At 28.9% G+C, this 23,438-nt stretch overlaps 1 protein-coding gene across 4 annotated transcripts in view; it reads right to left on the bottom strand.

The window, feature by feature from the left end:
• The window catches only part of kto (mediator complex subunit kohtalo), a 111,597-nt gene that overhangs the window by 53,336 nt on the left and 34,823 nt on the right, over window positions 1-23,438 (bottom strand). For all 4 annotated transcript variants that reach the window (XM_043044732.3, XM_043044730.3, XM_043044731.3 and 1 more), the window contains exons 15-22: window positions 17,075-17,463; window positions 15,212-15,317; window positions 12,875-13,449; window positions 10,292-10,455; window positions 8,715-8,826; window positions 7,060-7,175; window positions 5,879-5,989; window positions 4,649-4,790 (exon numbers count right to left, since the gene is read on the bottom strand). In XM_043044732.3, the coding sequence (XP_042900666.2) occupies window positions 4,649-4,790; window positions 5,879-5,989; window positions 7,060-7,175; window positions 8,715-8,826; window positions 10,292-10,455; window positions 12,875-13,449; window positions 15,212-15,317; window positions 17,075-17,463 (1,715 nt within the window). The remainder of the gene's footprint in view (window positions 1-4,648; window positions 4,791-5,878; window positions 5,990-7,059; window positions 7,176-8,714; window positions 8,827-10,291; window positions 10,456-12,874; window positions 13,450-15,211; window positions 15,318-17,074; window positions 17,464-23,438) is intronic.

Genomic DNA, 23,438 nt, shown 5'->3' with positions numbered 1-23,438 from the left:
ATTGTTACAATATAGTTTTAATATTAAGTTAATTTGATTAAACATATATAATTTTTTTTAATCATAAATTAAAGTTCTTACAGTGTATTTGAATAAAAGTAAAAAAAATCTGATTTAAATCAAAAAAATCCGATTTAAATCAAAAAAATCTGATTCTTTTGATTTTTTTAAAAAAAATCAAAAAAATCACGAACCCTGCTAAATTCCCTAATAGACTTCCAAGCCTTTGTAACAATGAACAGTCATTAGACGAGTATACAGAAAATGAATCTGTTACAAATATTCAAAATTTCGTTTTTGAGCTGAGAAGAAAAGAGTGTTCTCAAAACCAAAATTTTCCAATAATTTAAAATAAATAAATACGTTGTGTCATCAATGTACATCATTTTTTCACTTTTTTATACTTATAATAGTCATTACTTAATATTTTATTTTGACCCCCATTCATAGCTTTTCTTGTATCTATCATTTGGTTCTATGAGAAACAATCAATCGAGGTTCTACTATATACTCTAGGACAATTTTTTTTAAAGCTAAAAGAACCAAAATTTCCTCATATTTATTAAAACTATTGTCATATCAAAATTTCGTGTTTCTAACTCTCCAATAGCGCTGTATAATAGTCGCTGTTGATGGTTTTTCCTTTTTCAAGATAGTCGCTGAATATTATACCATGCGCATCCCAAAATACTGATGCCATAACTTTGCCAGCTGACTGTTGCATCTTTCCACGTTTTGGAGTTGGTTCATCTCGTGCAGTCCACTCGGCTGACTGTCGATTGGACTCCGGTGTGAAATGATGGAGCCATGTTTCATCTATTGTCACAGATCAAAGCATAAATTTGGGTTTATTACGATTAAATAACTTCAATCATAGCTCAGAATCATCAATTCGTTGTAGCTTTTGGTCGATTGTGAGCTCGAGCGGCACTCACTTTGCATAGAGCTTTCGCATAGCCAAATATTCATTCACGATATGTCCAACAAGTTCCCTTGATATCTTTAGAATCTCAGATATCTCGATCAACTTCACTTTACTGTAATCTAGAATTATTTTGTGAACTTGATGTTTTCGTCGGTAACAGCCTCTTTGGGGTGTTCAATGCTTGCCTCGCGGTAGGTGCTTATTTCGCCTCGTTTAAACTTAGCAAACTACTTCTCAATGGTTGATTTTTCTGGTGCAGAGTCCGAATAATGTTCATCAAGCCAAGCCTTGGCTTCAACAGTATTTTTTCCTTTTTTTTTTTTTTTTTTTGGCTAAAAAGCAATGCTTTATTAACACACGAAATTCCTTTTAATCCATTGTTTTTAAACCTACAAAAGTTGCTTCACTAAAAATACCATATCTCAGAAACTAATAGTCAGACAGCTGTCAAATTTATACACGTGTCTTTCGAAAGTTAGGACTAACTAAAAATCATATGGATTTAATAATAGTAGCGCCATCTATGCGTCAACCCACGAGCTTTTCAACCCAACTGTTACATGTAAGAAAAATTTTGAAACAGGAATTTATTACACAGAGAATGTTTTGTGCAAGTTATACTTAACCAGATGGTAGAATTTTTGAAATATATAATAATTAGATTTATTTATTTTGAACCTCAGATTATTTCAGGTTTTAGAGACCCTATGGGTGCCATGACTAAGTTAGCACTAAAGTACAGTCAAACTCAATTTAAAGCCCAAATTTAAGGAGCAACCGGATTTATCGAAGAAATTAGAGAAACTGAACTGGTACAATGCTTTGTCTATTTGAGCGTGGCTTGCTTTTAAGGAACAAACATGGGTCGTAGCAAGTGCTATTTTTGAGATTCATAAAATTTCTACTTATTTATACCTCTCTAGCGCAGCTTTTCATTTTCGAGACTACTTCCATATTGATGTTTTTTGGGTAGACAAATTCCTTTTTGATATTTTTCAGGTTCACAAATTTCTTTTTGATGTTGACAATAATTTTTGGGTCCTATCTGAAGAATAATTCCACCACATTGTGACAATAAAAAAGTTTCAAAGCAAATGCACTCAACAGAAATTAAAAATAAATTAAGTAAGTACCAAATTTCTATTCAACAAAGGTATACTTTGTCCAATATAGACAAAAAAAAAATGTGAATAAAGCACAAATTTAATTCAACATTTAATAGTTAATATTGTTGATTTAAATTCTAGACCGTATACTAATAATCAGCAAAACTGCTCTTTCGGAATTAAAATCTTTGAACTCATTGTCATAACTAAAGCTGATAAAGCGGTCATAGTGTAGTTCTAGAGTTGAATAAAATCTAATATCCCATTAAAACTTCATTAATTATTCTTTATCATCTGAAATATTCTCTTACACCTACTAATCCATACTGTGGTAAGTTTACCTAAAGTTCATAAGGCTGGCACTCCTCTTAGAATGGCACTGCTGCTCAAAAATTAGCTAATCATCTTGTTTTAATTTTGCCCCCACTTCCTATTATGAATTCATTTACTGTCAGAAATAATAATTATTTTGTTAATGAGCTTCATACGTTCAAACCTAATGAAAACGAAATGGTCTCTTTTGATGTAAAATCTTTATTCACTTATTTTCTCAATAAAGGTGCCCTTAACTATCTAAAAAAAGAGATCACAAAAATTCTTCTTTAAAGTTGAAATTGATGTACTAGTAAATCTTACTTGAATTTATTTAAATCAGTCCACATTTACTATTAATGGTAAATTCAATCGAATAATGATTGATAGCTTAGCTCCTCACAGCAGAATCGTGGCAACACAGCCACACTGTCGCAGAATATTACAGTGTTCGTGAAGAAATAGTTTTCATTAGAGAAGCAAAAAAGTTTGATTTTTATAACTGCATAATTTTTCAAAAAAAAATTTTTCTGCAGAATTTTGAGCTTTTTTTCTGCAGAATTATTCTCAAAACGTTTCTCTTCTGTCAGAGGGAGAAGAAACGTTCATGACTTTTTTTTATTTTCCTTTGGAAATTCTGTAATGACAGCTAAAATTTCAAATTGATATTATAAAATGTATTTCTGAGATCGTAAAAATTTACAAAATAGTTAGCTCTAAGAATGTTTTTTAGAATATCTTAATAAAATAGGGTGAGTGGGGACTTAGTTATAAATTCCGATTTGTAGCAAAAGAATTAATAAATCATTGCAGTACATCTGTTCTCTCTTTTATTTAGTTAGACTAAAATCTATTCAATGTTTTTAATATGACATAAGTGTTTGAAACTTTTAAATCACACATTCACTTTATCTCTCACATTAATAATGTAATACAAATAAATGTTTCCCTATTGTTTGACGAAAACCGTTTGCAGTTTCACTTCCTCCTCCTATATTTTTAAAACCATCCACCAACCAAAAGTTAGAAGCTGCACTTGGATCTAAAATTTGTTCAAATAGTTATCTCTTCAATGAAGAGCTGCTTTATGTTAAAGACATTGTTGTAGACTGTGATTTTATTTCTAATATTATTGATTCCAACTATATAAATTAAATCTACCAATCCACCTTACTCTCCAAATCAAACTTTTAACAATTTGATTTTTTTACTTTATTATATGAAAATTAGTTCCTAAGCTGCTAAGATTTTGAATAAAATTCGGTTTAAAGTCAATTTTTTCTTCTGCCACTAAACTAAATTTCATCAAGATCCTTTAACTATCCTATAATAGTAGCTGTATCAAACTTCAAGTCTTGCCTACATTGGACAAACTAAAGCTACCCTTAAACTTGGACTTAAAGAACACAAGAGAGACACCCAAAATAAGGACATTAACTGATCTTTTATCACTCTGAGCAGTTTTAATTCAAATCACATGCTTGAGTTTTTTTCCCTACTAAAATCATTTAACATAGTTCTTCAGTTTCTGAACTTGATTTTTGGGATTCATTTCATATTTTGAAAAATTCTAATACTTTAGTTAATCATCTTTTGAATATTTTACCATTCTCAATATTTGGAAAACTTTAATTTAATCTGCTGCACGCTTGAATTCTTGCCATATTCTCTCACACCTGCTTCTTATCTCTCCCTTATTTCCTGGTTTAAACTTGCTACTCTGTCCCTATGTGTTAAACCACTTTACATGTGTTTATCTCTTTACTTTTATATCCTCATCTGACCTTTAGACAATGAGGAAGGTTCTTGTTCATAGAACTGAAACTATAGTATGTCCATTTATATACTTTAATTTATGCTTTATTCATGTAGTTTCTTGGTTTAATCTACTATAATTCTAATTTAATAAGTGTTAATGAACTTTTATGAATTTTTTTCTTCATAAACCTGTTTTTTGTACAAGCACTCTGTTGTAACAAGTAAATTTTGAGGTCACTTTGTACTTGATATGAACAAGTTAGATTGCATACTAACTGCAACACTTTAGGAGAAAACATTGTTCACTATACTATTTTATAAAAAAGTTTTTCCTTCATAGTAAAAAATATTAGATTACTAGTACTTATAAGGCTTTTTTATGAGCTCATAAACTAAATATAAGATTGAAAAAAAAAAAAAACTAATGAAATTTGTGATTATATCAAATTAAATTTTTTAAAAAAACTAGAACATTTTATACAAGATTTTTAAATGGTGACAAGCAAATTAATAAATCAAATGTTAAAATTATAAATATGTAACTTACATTAACTTCCGTTACTAGCTCTAAAAATCCAATTGTATGATTGGAAGACCAGCAAAGAGCCTTGAGGGCAGCTATCCATTCAGAACTCAAATGATAGCATTTTGCAGTAACTTCAGCACAAAAGATAGCTATTTCATTCAACCTTCAGATGAAAAAAAGAAAATCAAAATTAATGTATGATAATTAATTCAGTATGAGAAGGTACATTGATTTATCACATGAGGGGACATACTTGTGTTCCCTTGTGATTTTACATGAGTATTAAAAATAGTAATTTCAGCTTAATGATTTTATTTTATAACAGCCATTGAACAGCCGACCCAATTTTGGGTTTACGACTACCAATGTTCCTCTCTGTAGTGTTGTAACTTTGAAACCAATCCAGAAGACAAGGAAACTCCTGGATAGTACTAGTATTGAGAGAACTCCGTGGAGGATTTCTATGATGGAACTAACCTGCATCTGCGTTACATGAAGCGGAAAACCATGAAAACCTTCCACGGTTAGCCTGACAGCAAAGGTACTCTAACCCATGTTCTGCCTACCACTGGGGATATCTTGCATCAGCACTGTGGTCGGTGCGAGCCAAGTACAAAATTCGAATCGACCAGCCTTTAGCTGACATTTAAACCCAGTTCACCTTGTTGAACGGTAAACGTTCTGTCCTAACTATATTTACACTGCACCTGCATATTTTACTTCTACATTTTGATTCTTGTTTATAGACAAGTTTAAATATGGCTCAAGTCCTTTCGTATAAAGTGAAAACACATACTATTGAAGTTTTTAGAAAAATATATTTTATTTATAATGTTAATTTTTTATTTGTGATTTGCTTAGTTTATCAGTTTATAAAAACTTTCTTCAATAAAATTTTTAAAAAATTGCATCTGATGTACCCATTCCTTAGAACAATTCGCATCACAGGTTAAGGGATACCAACTCATCTAGATTTTCTGAGCAAATTCTTCATGCAGAAATTTTTCACAACAACTTAATAATAAAGAACCATAATGTATGATTCATAATACTGCATGCAAAAGGTGAATAACATACATTTCGGTTTTGGCTCTTTTTGAAAATCATTTAAAACCCATTGGTTCAAGTTTGTATTTTTTAGTACATTATATATGTACTGCACAAACAATATCATCACATACAAAAAATAATTTTTTTTACTTGAATTTAGCATTGAAAGTACAAAACGATGAAAGCAATTACAAAACTCACCTATCAGGGTCTTTACACACTGAAACACAGTGAATAGCATTGCAAACAAAGCTGTAGCGTAAAATCTGTTGATCATTCAGTTGTTTCAAATACTGTATCTCTAATTTCAATCTAAAACATACATTTTGAATATATTTTAATACATTCCAACGTCTAATTTTGATACATTAATACAAAAAAGTAATTGATATTATTACGCTGAAAACTATTAATACTTTCATAATTTAAATAGTTTTAAAAAACTTATTTAAAATTTTTTTTCAAACTAGGATATGTAGTTCTCTATATTGTGAAACTACTTTAAATAGCAAATTAAGGTAACAAAATTTAATTTAAATGAAAAGGAATGTAGAATTCATTGGTTGAAAATCTCTCATTTAATATATATTTTTTTTTATTCTGTTCGCTGTGACATTGAAATCAAGAATTTACCCCATTAGAGCAGTAGCAATAGGGACATATATTTCTTATGGGGGGGGGAGACTAGGGGATGATTTGTAGTAGTTTTCACCAAGGAAATGTTAAAGGTCACTTGAAAATAGACATTACTTTTAGAATTCTGACAAAAAAATTATTTTTTTTAAATTTTAAATTTAATTACACAGAAATATTGTGTGAAAAATTGTAATTTAAATGGGCCGGTGTCAGTTCAATTATAAAATGTGAGGGGGGCAAAAGCCCCCTCTGCTCTCCTGTTTCTGCAGTCCCTGGTTAGTACCATTTAATTAGCATATTTAAGGTCGACTCTTTTAGATACAATGATTGACAATTAAAATTTGATCATTAGAACAAAAGTTATTCAGGAAGATATCTTTTTTATTTTGTACACTGCAAGAAATAAAATGATAAAAGTACTTCAAATTTAATAAATGCAATAAGACTAGGTGAAAGTATGAATTTATCACTAAATTGTAAAAATAATACAATGATAGTGCTTAGTTTTGTTACAAACTAGAAAGCAAATAATGGGCTATCAAGAAATGGATAAATCAAACTTTTTCTTAATTTTCAAATTTCTTTTTCTTAATTTTTATTCTAATTCATGGCAAGATACTACAGCAAAAGCGAAGGAAATTCTAAATAAAATAATAAAACAAGTAACTGTTAAATAAAACAAGTAACAAAATAATAAAACAAGTAACTAGTTAAATTACTTAGAATCCTAGGATTAGAAAAATTACCTAGGTTCTGTAAGATATTCAATCATGAACTTAGTATTCCATGCAGGTGGCACCATACCGTACATCACGTTTTTTGCCTTGGGATACATATTAGAAAACTGCTCTTGATGACGAGACTACAAAAATAAAATGAAATCATTAATTAGTCTTTTAAAAAAATGAGTTTAACCACTCATGCTAACGAAAAAAAAAACTCTTTTACAAATAATTTATTATAATTGTCAATTAAAATCATGTAGTTTAATGTTAAAAGTTTTATTCCTTACAATTCAAAATGTGTTCCACACTATTTAGATAAAATAATAAAAATTAATAATTCAAATAAAAAATTTAAAAAAAACTATTTGAATGAAATTAGTTAAATAGTTTCTGTAAAAAAAGTCATGTCTGTAAAAAACTTTTAAGAGCTATTTCATATATTTCCCTCAAATTTAGTATCCTATTAATTAAAATTACAAACTATAAAAAACTATAAAAATGTGTAAAATTTTTTTGGCATTTATTAAATTAAATAATAAAAATGAATAAAAAACTATTAGATATTATTTTTAACATGGAGTTATCTTCGAGTAAATAAAATTTATGCTTATGCATAAAAATGGTTTGATTCCTTAAAAAAAGGTTTCGAGAATGGTGGAACACATGGAAAGAGATATTAACATTAGGAGGTCTAAACATTCAACTGCTCTCTGGTTGAAACTAATAGGAAAAAAAGGCTTTATTGATAGGCTTAAATGCATATCTCTTGCTAAAATTATTTCACAACTCCATTTCTTTCCTTTTAATTAATAAAGTACAAAGATTACTCAATAGTAAAAAAAATTAAAAAATAAATAAATAAAAGAGAGAGAGAATACCTTAAATGAAATAAATATTTAAACTTTAATTCAACAAAATACAGTAATTCCATATTTTTCCATTTTAAAACTATTGAACTAGTCTAAAAGTAAAATTGGTACTCAACAACATGAAAATAATCAACCACAAATAAAAATTATGAATTAAATAAATAATCCCAAGAAGCTGAAGATATTTCCCAATTGAAAACTTCATTCGTAACAAAAATAAATATGAAATAACAGTCAATTCAAAAATAGGAATCCATTTTCGAGACTTGCCAGATGCGAAAGTAAAGAAAACCAAAATGATTTGAAGTATTGTAATAATGTTTGAAATAAACGTAAAATTGCCAACAAAAAAAATATATATATATGAATCTTAAGCTCAGCCAAAAAAGAAAAACTAAAATGGTTACATTAGAAAATTTCCTAAAAAAAAAGACAAACATCTGACTAAAGACTTATAATAAAATAAGAATAATTAATAAAGTTAGAAAAAAGGAAAAAAATATCACAAGAAAATAAATTAAGCAAAGACAATGACCCTTAAACATTTGGACAATGACTTCAACATTTGGACAACTTTTTCGACCATGACCCTTAAACGTTTAATCAAGTCCCTATAACTACAGATATTATTTAAAATGCTACTAAAATTAATTAAGATTAAAAATACAAACACTTACCTTATTTTTTTAAATGGTCTATAAATTATTTAACTATAGAGAAAGTTTATATGTTTTTAAATGTTAAAGTTATGTTTCATTAGAAAAAAATTACATCATTCAATTTTAGAGCAAAGGGGAAAAAATATACCTTAAGATAATTGCAGGAAGAACACAAATCAAACAAATAGGATAGGATGCATCTCTCAGCAGAAGAACTGCAGTCTGTAGGAGTATTTATGTGCTTCACTATTTTTGAAAGCCTACAATAATAATAAGCTTTCATTTATCAAAATTTTATTTACTTTAGATTTCATAATATGCACTACCCAACCATAATGGAAGAGAAACTTTCAGTTTTCACTCATTCTTTCAATTTTCTCAAAAAATATTTATAAATTTACAAATTTAAGGATGTTTGTGCACATGCGATTTCTCATACTTATCAATAAGGTTTAAAGCCTTCAATGATTTGAAGGGGACTGGCAGTAAACTATAAACAAAACAAAAAAAAGTTTTGAATACACTATGCCAAAATATATAGCAATGAGCTTGTAACTTGTATCAATTACTTTCTTTATTATATGCAATAACTGAATATTAAAGCTAGGCCACGTCCAATAAAACAATGCTTATGAAATTTTATGCAATCATTGAACATAATAATCAAAGTGATCAATATGGTTAAAAGCATATTGCTATTTTTTCTGGCAAAAACACTCTTTTTTGTTTGAAATTTATTACCAGTTTCTCAATCTCAAAGCTCTGAAATCTTTTAACTTTATTCATCATAAGTATGAGAAATTGCATGCTCTAAACCCCGCTAAAGTTATAAAATAATAAACCAGGTATTTCTTGAGAAAACTGAAAAAATGCCAAAAACTGAAATTGTCTGTTCCATTATTTTAGGGTAATGCATACATATCAGGTGGTTTATACGAAGACTTTGCATTAAAAATTTGATACACTTGATGAAAAATTGACATCAACTGGAATATTTTGCACTATGAATTAAATAAGAACTAACTAGATCTACACTGTATTGTAGTCAGTATATCTTGAGTTAAAAATAAAAACTATTATTGATTACATTAATAGCAAAGTAAAAAAGTTTAGTAAGATGTAATATTTTTATGGTATTTTATTAAAGTCAAATTTCTCAGCTACCGATTCTAGATTTTATTATCCTATCAATTTAATTTAACAATAGGTCAAAGGAAGGTTTACTTAAGAATTTTCATGACCTGGGTATATATTAAGTTTTGTGTAATATTTAGTTCCTTTTTGCAAAATTAGAAGAGAGAAAAATTTTCAGTTTTAGATTATGATATAATTAGATATATCAAAATTGATATATTATATTTAGATTTTCAGTTTTCAGATTTAGATACGTATTTTTTGGGCTAAAATAAGGTAAAAAATACATGTACATCAATCCTTAGAACATATATTTTTAATAACAGGAAAGGATAGAAATCGGAATTTTACACTAAAATATTAAGAATCACTTTATGAATCGTCCAAGTAGTAAAATATCAACTGTCAAATTTCAGCCAGTCCTTCAATTAATTGAGAGCTTTTAATCTAGAGATATCAATTCAACTAAATTAAAACTAAGAAAGATCATTAATTAAAGTAGCATGAAATATTGATTTGGTTAAAAAAAGAATTCAGGTCAAAATGTAACTTTCTAAAGGCAAAATTGCAAGAGGGTAAAGGAAGGCCTACCCTTCAAAGACTGCAAGTGTTTCTTCCTGGGAGATAAGGAGACAACAATGATATGTGTATAGCACTCCCACAATACTCAGCCCCACTGATGTGGCATAGCTTCCAGCCAATGAAGATGACTTTTGAGACAGTTGCGCTTCAACATCTACTAATTCCTTCAAGAGCTATGTTAAGAGACACATTTTTTATTTTTTTGAATTGAACTAAAGTCAACAATTTGAGGTGGAACTCTTTGAAACAATCAATTTTACTTATACAGGGTTTTATTACAACAGACTGATACAGGGATTCTTAAAAGTGTGTGTTGTTGTATTTTAATCAAGGGTAGAAATTAGTAGCTAGTTTGAAGGAACAGTAGCTAAAGGATATTATCATTACACCAGTGCACACATTACCAGTACACATTTTCACATGAGGGTTTACATGTCTATATTTTAAAAAAAAGTTAATACATCATTTTGAATGGAAAGTAACAATGCAGAAAATCTGTATTATTTAAATAATGATGAATTATGCTATTCTAGATAAAAACGCAGAACAAAACCAAAAACCAAAATAGTACATTGTTCCCTTATATCGATTGTTGGTCCATGGGATCACTAATAATTATTTTATGATAGTCAAATTTTAGTGGTCTCGGACCGCCATTAATTACGAGTCTTGTTTAGGTGCTGTAAAGTGACACAAGGGCTGCCATGAGGTCCCAATATCTTCAAGACTACAATAAATCCTTTTATAGGTTTACAGTTTTGGATACATATTAAGCATCACTTTTAATGGTAAGACAAGAGTAGTATAAAATTTGGATTCAATATAAGGTGAACATCCTGAAAAAGCTGATGGTTTTTTGTTTCACTTTCTAAAAAAGCTTCTCATTTCATTTGCTAAATTATATCTATGCAAGGTTTGGTTTTCATCTAAATAGCAAATATCACCCAAATACAAAAATGCGGCTGGCTACACCAAATGTTATTTTCACACTTTGAAAAGTTATATGTATGAGTAGCAAGTATCACCAGACTTAGATAAAATGAAAAACTTTCCGTGAACACAAAATTTCAATTACAAAACTTTCTGCAAGCATTGACTAACTCTTGTAACCAGTTTCAACTTTTTTGCCGCTACCTCAGCTTGGTGAAATTTGGTTGAAAATCACAGATTTCTTTTTTAAAAAAACTTTCTATAAAATTCTGTATTAATTCATAAAAAAATTATAAATTTGGGAAAAAATTAAAAAAAATAGAAATCCAAATATGTCATGTGCAAAAATACTTTTTAAATAATTAAAATAATATATAAAATTTGAGCAAGAAAAAAGTGCATCTAGGAAGTATTTGTTAACAAAATGTTATCATCGATGCGAGATTTGATATATTTATTTAAATTTTGTGAATATGAATCTCCATGTGTAATTTTAAAATCAAGCAAATAGGAATCTAGACATTAAATTTTAAAATCGTGTGAATAAGAATCTCAATATTTGATTTCAAATGAAGTGCCATTTAAAATCACATGAATGTAATTTTAAATCGCATTGGCATTGGAAGGAAAAAGCGTCAAAATCTTTTTCCTGAGGAATTCGAAAAAGATTTTTTTTTAGTAACAGGAAAAAATGTAAAAACATTTTCTAGATGGTGACAAATCTTTTGGCAATGGCGTTTGTGGAAATTATACAGGTCTGAGCATCACATTAAATGAATTCATAATAATTTATAGTGGATGGTAACTTTTCTTTATTTATATTTTCTCTCACATTATTAAGATAATACATTCTTATTAACAGTGGATTTTAAGTATGAGATGTATAAATTTACCCTTCCATAGCTTATGTTTCATAATCTTATTTATGTAAAATGTACATTATATATAATAATATTATACAGAAGATAAATGTTACATGAATAAGGTTTGGTGAGACAATTTTAAATTTTTGCAATCTTAATCTTATACTATTAATCGTAATCATACAATTTTATTCTTAATCATACAATTTTAATCATGTAATGTTAATCTTAAATTTAAGTGCTACAACATGGAAAAATTCATGAAACCCAGCCCTAAATAATTTTAATGAGGTTAAATGTTAGGCAAACTATAGCATATCCATATTTAATATAATTACTTGATTAAAAAGCCATAAAAAATTTAAAAAAATTAAAGTGCAAAACAGAATACCTAAAAGGGCTTAATAGTATAACTTGTTAAATGATATATAAAAACAATCAGTTTTTCTATGAACAAAATTCTAGCTTAGTTAAAATGTCCGGGTACATTATATTGTTTTTTTTTTTAACTTTTTACTTTGCTACTTTTATGTAAATTTTGAGATTCAAATTAAAAAGGGGAAATCTTATTTTCTGCAGTGAATAATATTTCATTTTTCAGCTTAGTTAAACATTTAATTATCTAGAAATTTTATTAGTATCAGATTTGATTATAATTAATTTGGTTATGTCCAACCTATTTTCCAAAAACAATCTTTTAATTTTAAAACAGGAAATGCCGCATCTTCAAAGAAAAAAAAAGAAAGAAAGATATTCAACTTGACATTAAAAAAATGTGACAAGAGTAAGAAATTCTAACCTGTATGCAAAATTCTATCAGTCCATGAATGTTCAAAGCGTGTTCCATCAATTCAAACAAATAAGCAATGTACTCCACTAAGGGAAGATAATTTGAGTTCCCAGTAGAGAATGAACTCAGCATTTCAGTGACAGAGGCTGCACACGTGTTTGTCACAACATGCTGGTCAAAATAAGACAAGCTCTGAAAACGATTCATGGCTGCTTCGAAATTAAAACCATCCTTTGCATTTTTCTTCACTCTCGCACCATCCATGATATCCATACAAGTTTTCTTGCTAAAGAGCTTCATAATCTCTTTCGTGATCTTTTTTGTGGTGTGTTTCGCTTCATCACGAATTTTTCCAACACCAAAGAGAAGAATGTGGCGCTGGTTGCAGTCGTGGATTGCAGCATCCTCTTGGGAAAGGGGGAAATGAGTGGTGTAGAGAAGGTGCCTGGCGGTGTTGCTCATGGTACTGGAGGATGCATTGTTGGAGGGTGTGCCAGGTGTGCAGCATGATACAAGGGGTGGGTGACCAAGGGGTGTTGATGCATTCAGAGGGGTGGACTCATCTTTGTCAGAGCCAACAGAATCTTACAAAAATAAATGAATAAAATTGAGAAAAGGAGAGAAAATTGTCCCAGGCAAACATAAACATGTAAAATCTTTTAACATGTTATGTTAGACATGGTCTAACATAACATGCTAATTTAATGCAATTTTTTTAAAAAAATTGCATTAAACAACTGGCTTTAAAATATAAAATAAATGGAATATTTCTATAAAGTTATAGCAGGAGTTTTTTTTTTTTTTTTTTTAATGTAACACACTTATCCCACTTAGTAGTATAAAAATGTAATAATAAATAAATTGCAAAACTAGAAAATTTTAAATAAAAATATAAAGTTAAAATATGAAATAAAGAAATAGAGTAAAAGCTCAATGTAACGTCATGAGTGTTGCAACTTAAGAGAAGTCTGAGATTACCACAACTTTCCAAGTCACCAACAAAGTGCTGATATTGAAGATACAAAAATGGTCTCTTTATAACAACCTAAAAATTATAATTCTTTCGATATTACAATAATTTTTTTTTTTTTTTTTTGGCAAGAAAAAACACTTTTCTGTCATTTAAGTATGCAATATTATATCAAAATTGGAGACATTTTTATTTACTACAAAAAGTGAAGATGATTATAATATAAAGTATGCTCATTTTGTATGATGTTCATTTATATGAAACTTCCTTCCAACCTCCGCATGGTGGTTAGTGAAAAAGACTTATTCTTGTAATAAAAGATCTACTAAGGCGTACACTGGGCAGGTCAGTGCTCAATTATGAAGAACTGTTCACCATTCTGTGTGATTGTGAATCGATTATCAACAATAGACCCTTGACATATGTGTCCGAAGACACATCAGATTTGAAACCACTGACCCCTGCTATGTTTTTGGCCACTAATTCATCCTTTGACGTAACTGATTTAGATCTAAATGACTTTTCGAAGTTTCAAAAAAGAATAAGACATCGTCGTAAACTTATTCCTGATCTAAGATCTTGTTTTCGAAAAGAATATTTAAGTCAATTGATCCAAAGACGCCCCGAAGGAGCCACTAGAAATTTTGCTGTTGGAGAAATTGTCTTAATTGGTAATGACAACAAAAAACGTTTGAATTGGCCCTTAGGTAAAATATTGGAGCTAATACCCGGAAAAGGTGGGAAAATTCATACTCTTAAGCTCCGCTGTAATAACAACATACTAATCAGACCTGTTGGTAGAATCTATTCCTTAGAAGTTCCAGAAGATTCCATCTTGGAAACAACACCATCTTCTGGTAGTGAACCATCAGTAGCTCCTGATAGCGAATGTTCCGCAGATCCAGACCTAGAGACTACTGTTCCTTTGGCAACCAGTGATCGTGCTCAAGTGCCTCTCCTCCCACTCATGAGTGACAGAGTGTCCAAGTATGGACGTAAGATAAAAAAGCCAAACCGGCTGGGACTTAAGTAACTTTTGACTATTTTTTTTCTTCTAAGTTTTCGTCAAAAAGGGGGGGGAGGATGTTGCATCATCCTCTCTTTCTTTAAACGTAACAGTGTAGCGGTATAGTCAGATGCTTAAAGGATTTTGATGAGAGTGGTTGTAACTAGCCAATCTCCTTTGTTAACAATTTTGAATAAAGTTAAAAGAAAATTGTGAATTTGTTTACCAGCCTAATTATCCTATATCCTGCTCTTTTGATTTCTATATTGGATATTTTTTGCAATCAATAATCTTACAACAATTATAACAGTCCATTGTATGGTCAAGCAAGTTATAATGCATACTTAAAGTAAAAAGAGAAAAATATTACCAGGTTGATCATTCATATTTTGTTGGCCTTCTTTGATATGTTGAAGAAGTTTCCCTAAATCAGCATCAATCCTAGCCTCATCTGTATCCATCTCCTCCCAAGAAGCCTGCATATAGCATTGTTTTTAACAATTAAAATGTTCATTTATTTGATCAACACAATAGGGTGAAACAATAGTTTAACTTAACAATTCAAATAAACTAAATCAGAAATCAGTTGTTGTACTTAACTCTAACAAAGATTGTGCTTAAAACAATCAAAATAATACTTTACTATTGCATGAGAGTTATAAAGAATAAATAGAGGAATATAAGTTTCAATAATCTACAGAGAGGTCTAAATAATAGAAATAGGAATCTATTTCTGAATAGAAACAGAGCAACAAAGTTAAGCCTTTTCACAATCATTTTTTAACTTATATCCTTTATTTTTTTCTTTATGGGATGCACACTATGACCTTAAAAATTATTAGAACAACCATTTTTTAAAGCAAATTCACATAATAAATTCCTGCCCAACATAATACTTATTCTTAAACTTGAAAAAACATACATTCTCCAATTTAAAACATTCATGCAGTAATCATTAAGCAATCATGCGTTGAGGACTTGTATAAAATATAGTAAGATTAGCAGTAATATAAGAAAATTTTGAAAAAGGAGTGTGAAAAAAAAATTAAAGAACACTATAACAGATCTATATAAAGATAGCCATAAATATTCAGAAAAAAAATTCTCTAATTTTTCTAAACGTGATTTTATCAATTTTTTTAGGAAATAAAATATTGCACTTTTAGGTACACCTTATCTCAAATTAATTATTCTAGGTGATTTTTTAGGTATTTTAATTATTCCTTGACATTTACCCGATTTATCCAGAATGGTACAAATTTTCGATTTTACTGTCTATCCTGTATGTATCACTCAGATACCATTTCATTAAATAAAAACTATGCTGATGCTCCTCAATCCCCAAAGATTGCTGTGCAATCTTATATACAAACCATGCTCGTTTCTCTTGCTAATGCTACTAAGTTAAACCCATTTGAAATGTGTTCTAAAGTAAAATCTCAATAACTGAAATCAATTATATAAATCTTCAAAATTAATTCCTCTTTAAAAAATTAAAATTTTTAGTTAATAACAAGTTATTGAAATGAAAATTTTTAAATTGAAATAAATGACATACAATAGTAAAAAGAAACAAAATAATAATTATACTTTCAAAAAACAATTGATTTTGCCAAAATGGCAACATTTAGTTAACTTTCCAGAAGTTTCTTTTGATCAAAAGTGAGCAGCACAGAAACTACATATAAAGGTCATAGAACCAATATCATGTTCTTCAACATCTCCTAAGCATTTATATACAGTTTCTGTCAACAAGTTCCTCCACTCTTCAAGTACATTTTTTTTATTATACTTAAAAATCATAAAAGAACTACTAAAATTAACTTTATAATAAATGACAATAAAATTATTGCTGATCCTGCGTAAATATAGCTAGAACATGACATAGAACACTTTGCTTGTTAATATGAACTATTCACTTTCAACCTTTCATTTCTTTGCAATTTCTTCCAGGCAAGAAAAAGAGTTTTCATTCAGAAATTTGTAATTATGTATGTTTCAACTCTCATGCTTATAACAGCTCACATGCTTGATATTTCAATTCTTTGTTGCCAACCCGAAAAAGAAATGAAAACGTTTTTTGTTGCCATGTAAGAGAAACATGTACATAGATATCATGCTTTACATTAAGGTTTTCCTCGTTAAGTTATAATTCTAAAATACATATTTCAAATAATTTACAGAATATTCGATTAAAATAAGCAAATTCTAATTTGAAAAAAATTATTCTTACATCATGCTTAACAGATGCAGGTCGGTTGTCGGGTGGTTCGAACATGGGTAGAGATTCTGCCTGCCTGCTGTCTCCAATGGAGGGAATCCCCAATCCTGACATCCCAGAGATGCCCATGCAACCAGCACTTCCAGGACCTGGTGACAGACCCCTTGAGGGATCAGGCATAAAACCCATCAGTGATGGTTCAGGAGTAGACATGGATTTGTTGGAATGCGGTATGCACCCTGATCCAATCTGTGTCCCAGCTGCTGTGTTGTTGAAGCTCCCCCGAGAGATCAGCGTGCACATGTACGCATCGTGCGAAAAGACATCAGACCTAATAAGTTCAGCAAACAGCAAAACAAGATTGGCAAAGGCACTTTTGTTATCAGAAGTGGATCGCTCATCTAATTAATAAGAGTTAAAATAAAGTTGTGTAAGTCATAATACTATAAGTTATAGCATAAAATATAAATTAATAAGTATTTAAATAAAAAAATAAGCAAAAAACCCTATTAATTACTATTAAGCTCAAAACTAAGCTTCTAGAACAGTGGTTACCAACTGGCAGCCCGCGGGTCACAGCCGGCCCGTGAAGCCTTTTTTTGTGGCTCGCAAACTAAAATATATTAGTTGTAATTTAATATCTTTAGCAGTCATTTTATATCTTAACAATTTGATATCTGTTGTACATTAATTGTTCAGTACATAGGTGCACATTAAAGTTATTATAGACAGAATTTTTTAATATGCAATTCAATATTTTTAAAAATCTAATATCTCTTATTTTAATTTGTAATTCGATACTTTTGTTTTGTACAACTTGATAAAAATCTGACAGTAATATTTAATGTTCCTTCAAACATAAAAGAGTCCTATATAAAATTTTGATGAAGTTGCGGCCTGCCATTTGACTGGTGTTTTTAATTGCGGCCCCCCGCCTCATGTGAGTTGGAAACCCCTGTTCTCATCAAGAAACGAGCTTTGTCATTCTTTTTTAAACCTTCTACTAGCTAAGACAAATTATAAAAAAAAACTTTGTGTTCAAAAAAGAAACGAATGAAATAGTACACAAATTAATTTCTACATTAATCAGGATATCAGTTTTTAATAAGAAATCATCAATACATGCTTTGTTAAAAGTGAGCCATACTTTTTTATTTTTGTTCTTCAGACATTTCAAATTTTTTTAAAAAGTTTCTCATAAGGAAACAATCAAATACACTCGAACTACAAAATAGCTGATCTGGAGGAAAGAGTGTTGAATTGTATGCAAAGAGTGTACAGACAAAGTGTGCTATTTCATACACTTATAAGGAAAAAAGTTTGAGAAAATACTCTGAGATTAGCCACATAAGCCCGAGACTCAGGCCAAAAGCCTAAGAATTAGCAAAGCCTGGAGATGCAAATTAAATAGATGTTTGTAAAAGTTTCCCTTGGGTATGTATTTTGGGTTGTAATTTTTACAAGCCCTGAAGGACATGTAAAAATTTTCTGATTTTTCAAACCCTAATGTGCACCCCTTTTCCTGCAGTAGAGGTATGGGTCCCCTTACTCCAGGCAAAATGAAATCACAAACTCATTCAACAATTAGTAATAATACAAAAAAAGTGATCTTTGAAATGCTTGGATCTAGAAAAAAACTTATTTTAATAAAATATACAATGCCCTGAGCATAAATACTGTACATCACACAAAAGTAACTTTTAAACATACAGAAGAATTTCAATTGGAAAGCATTTTGAAAGCTAGTGAAATATAATGAATAACTTATACATTAAAATTACCCTTTTCAAGACTTAGTTTTAAATTTGTGAAGAAAAAAAAATTTGTACTCTGAAACTTCAATAAAACTAAATAAAGCTAATCACAAAACTACTGTTAAAGGCGTCAAATTTTTAAAACCATCAATTAACCTTTCGACTCGAATGCGATATATACGTCTCAACTTCATTCCATATTGGATAAACAGATCCCAATTTGGCATGGTTTTTTATATTTTTAGGGTTCTTTAAGTATTAAGGGAATTAAAATATGACTAAAGGAATTTAGAAACTCTCATATTCAAATTAGCGGACTTGTGTGTGCATGTAGAGTCCGCAAAAAAAAACCGAATCACCCTGAATAACTTTCGTTCTAATGATCGGATTTTCATGAACTAAGTGTCAATCTTAATGGTTCCAGGGGGTGACCTCAAATATGCTAATTATTAATTAAGTTACGCAATCAGACACAAAAACGTACTTTCTCTGAATAAACATATTTTCTTTTTACATATTTGGAATCCTGACACTTAAAATAGGGGAGGGGGTAGACAAAATTTCGAAAAAATTGGGTCGTAAATTGGATTGTAATAAAGATTTATATATATGGCGAAAGTTTAAAAATATGCCAAATTACCTCCCCATAGAAGGGGAAATAACTGATAACAACCATAGAGAAACTGAATAAATGACAAGACGGGAAAACATTGTGCTTCTCGTTGCGAAGCAACCAAAAAAAATTTTAGAGTTGCTTTCTGGTTAAAGAAAACAGATTGATATTGTTTTTTTTTATTCTCCTTTGAAAAGGAAATTTAAATCAATTAATAAATTATTTCTGATTCTCCAAGATTTTAGAATCTTGATGCTGAATTTTCTATCTGACATTATTTATTTTTTTAAAGCTGTTTAAACGTCATTTGTATGATAGTTTAGAATTAAAACCAAATTTTCATAAGTAATTATTAAATTTCTGAAGAGTTGTAGGGTTAATTGCTTTTGCACCTCACTTCGAGTTTCATAGGAAAGGAAAAGAAATGATTAAGCAAAGGTGGACCTGAAAAAAGATAGCTATTCTGATGCATAATCACAAGATTTTATAAAATTCACCATATTTATTTTCGATAAAAAAGAATACTGAAAGATATAATCTTTTCATTAGCTCACACGATTATATCCGCAAAAAAGAGTGCTTTCTAATATTGTATCAATATAGCCAAAGCAAAATATATCAATACAATACGAGAAGCACTCAAAAATTTTTTACAAAAAAATTACAACAAATAAAATAGAATAAGTAAAAATATCACGTAAAAACAGAAAATTAAATATAAAGGAAAAACAGAATGAAACATAATCTATAAAGCGAGTAGCGAATTCAAATGAACTTACATGAACAGGAAATTTTTCAGGAATGATTTAAAATATTTTCGAAGCAAGATTGCCAGATTACAAAATATGAAACCAAAAGCGAAAATTGAGGATAATGCGTAAATAGAGGGGTTTTGTATTCAAGTGCGTTCGTACTCTGCAGTACTGAAGTGCGTTTGATGTGTTAGTAACCAAAGATGAGCCCGAAAATGGATGAGCGCAAGGTAATATTACACTGGATAATTTAAAGAAGCTGACAATTAATAATTTTAGAAAATTAATATTTATTTAAGAAAAAAAATATATAAAATACAAAAGAGAAAGAAACATGAATTGCCTGTTTCGCACATAATTTTAGCCACAGATTTGCTCGAAATGGATTTGCATGTGAAAAAATTATATAAATTAACCAAGAAATTTTCAGCTGGTTTGTAACAGTGTCTTTTTACAAAAACTCATCAATTCTATCATCGAATTTTAAATTGCGGGGGGGGGGGGTATATAGAGGATGTACTAACTCCTAAATTGTGCTAAATTATTTTTTTATGATGCTCCGAAGTATTGTTAGAGGTGCGCTCTTTGAAAAATCTTTACAAATCTTCATTTCTTTAACTATGTTCATGTATGTTAATTGTAAAAAATATATAATATGTCAATAATTTGTCCAAAAAAAATATTGCACCGTATAGAGTTTTAGTAGTAAGGTTAGAGAATTCAAAAAAAAAAGTTAAAAGGTAATAATTTATAATGGTTCAGTTTTCGGCTGCTTACTAGGGTCATGGTTTTTGATTCCTCAAAGGAAAACTGATGGATAATGTGAAAACTATTTAAATAAACATTTAAACAATGCTTTGCCACACTTGTAAAATAACAAGCAATTTTCAGAATTAGAATTTTTAAGGAAGTTAGCTACCTACTAATATAAACTACTGGTAAACTACTCTTGAAACTACTGATCATGCATAAAATATCCTACTACCCTACACAGGAGCTCAAGAATTTGCACTTCATAAGATATGCGAATGATACTAAGTAAACTTGATTTGCAGTAAAAAGAATGGATACTATTTACACACTCATTTCCTTAGTTTATTAAAATATAATTTAAAAAATTAAAGGAAAGGAAAATTTAGGTTTATAATACCTCTAATTAAACAAAAGTAACAATTGTTACAGTTAGTAACTCTGACATTCTTCTCATGTGATAACTTCTTTTGCCGACCATTTTGTCCTTTTTTATTATTAGCTAAAGTCAGCTTACTCATTTTTGTAATTTTTGCATTTTATATTGAAATTTTAAAGACGAATTACATGCATGAAATGACCCCTAGTCCAAAGAATCTAAGTTAAATAGTTGTAAGGACGATTATTACGAAAATAATTAACTACTCCGGTTCAATGAAACAATTATAAATGAATCATTAATATTCTTGTTTTTTATTATGAAATATTAGGAGAAATTTGTATTCATAATTTCTTCAAAACGTGTGTTAAAACTATTATTATAAGTTAATTAAGTAGAAAAAAGTCAAATGGAGGAAAAGAACAATTTTTGAGATGATGATTCTAAAAATAGCACGTTTTTCGAATATTTTTATAATTTTTTTATTTTAGTAGTTGTTTAACAAAACAAGGCATATCGAACATTTTCTTGATATAGCAATATTTTTTTAAACTGTGCAAAAGTTGAGAAATCATATACACAACTTTTTAAGCAAATATTTTCCACTTTTATAAACAAAAGGGTAACTTTCTTTAGGTTAGCGCACAAGAATAACTTTGAATGTCGAAATAAAATTGTATGTCCATAGTTTTTTGTTCATTTAAAAAACAAAACAATCTGTTGTATTTTTCCGCTGCGCACACATACGCATTTACTTTTCTTTACTCGAATAAATAAGAAACAATAAAAAAAAGAAAATTAATAATTTATCTTCATTTTTCGAAAACAATAGTATTCTTAGTAAACAGTCAGCTGTTCTGCATCGAATGATATTGTGTGTGATCAGTAGAATATTTTTAATTCCTTAACAAGATTTAATTCTCAGATAGCTGACAATAATTCTAAGTTTTCTTTCAATAAGAACTTAGCAATAATTTAAAAAGTAATTTTATTTTAAAGCAAAACATAAATTAAAGTACTAAAACGATTGATTAGTATATTATTGTAAAATAATATACATGGTTGCATAAAAAATAAGATTTTGTGTTAAAATTTAATTAAAAGTTAGAAAAATAATTCTGCAAAACAAGCGCAGACAGATAATTTACAAATTTATTTTAAGATTAAAGCGATATATAAGATGTAAAAAAGTTTTAAGATCATTAAAAATGCTGACTACATATTTTTATTGATATTTATAAAATATATATTCAAGAAATTGATAAATATATTATTCCAAATCAAGGATATGTATGTATATTATAGAAATTGTATCAGTTATTGATAAACAAAATAAAATAAATAAATAATAATCACATTAAATAAGCATAATCTGGTGTATAATCATATTCTATCAGAAGCACGCTTTTATAAAACTAGACATCCGCTCAAAAAAGTGTTTTTTATTCAAAATGTTTTATTCAAATTTCTTTACTTAATTTCGAATAAATTATTAAAGAACTAAAAAAGAAACATCTATTTTACAGTTAGAAAGAAATAAAAAGATTAGTAAACGATTATTAGCAAAAAGATATAAATGAAATTTTACGCTACGCGCGCGAAGTCAAATTCCTCGAAGTCAAATTTCTTCCAATTAAGTTTTGTTCCTCGCAAGTTTATCACATTTTAATATTAATCGCCCCATTTAATTATTTCTTTATTGTCGCCAAATTATTTTTTTAAAAATAATTAATTTTAATTTTTCTCAGCTTCTAATTAATAAAACAGTTGAAACTTTAGATTTTTCAATTGAAAAATATGTAGATTAATATGGTATAAAAAAATTCATACCTTATAATTCAAAATTTTTTCATCCTCAATTTAATTAAATAAAAATAATTAATAATTATTAAAAATTATTTTTTTCATGAAATTATCTTTGGGTAAATGAGTTTTATGAGTGAGTGCAATTTTCATTGAATTGCTTTATTAGTTTTAGAAATATGACAAAAAACGTAGAAAGTTAAATTAACATTGAGGGGTACGAACTTTGGATCACTCTCCTGACCAAACTATGGGGACCATATTTCCGAGACTGGGGCTACCCCCTATATTTTGAAGGTTAAGAATCCAAATATGTAAAAAAAAA

This window comes from Parasteatoda tepidariorum, chromosome 8 (genome assembly GCF_982258835.1).
Source record: "Parasteatoda tepidariorum strain Cologne lab strain chromosome 8, Ptep-v5.0, whole genome shotgun sequence".
Taxonomy (NCBI): domain Eukaryota; kingdom Metazoa; phylum Arthropoda; class Arachnida; order Araneae; family Theridiidae; genus Parasteatoda; species Parasteatoda tepidariorum.
This window is presented reverse-complemented; position numbering and strand designations above follow the sequence as displayed.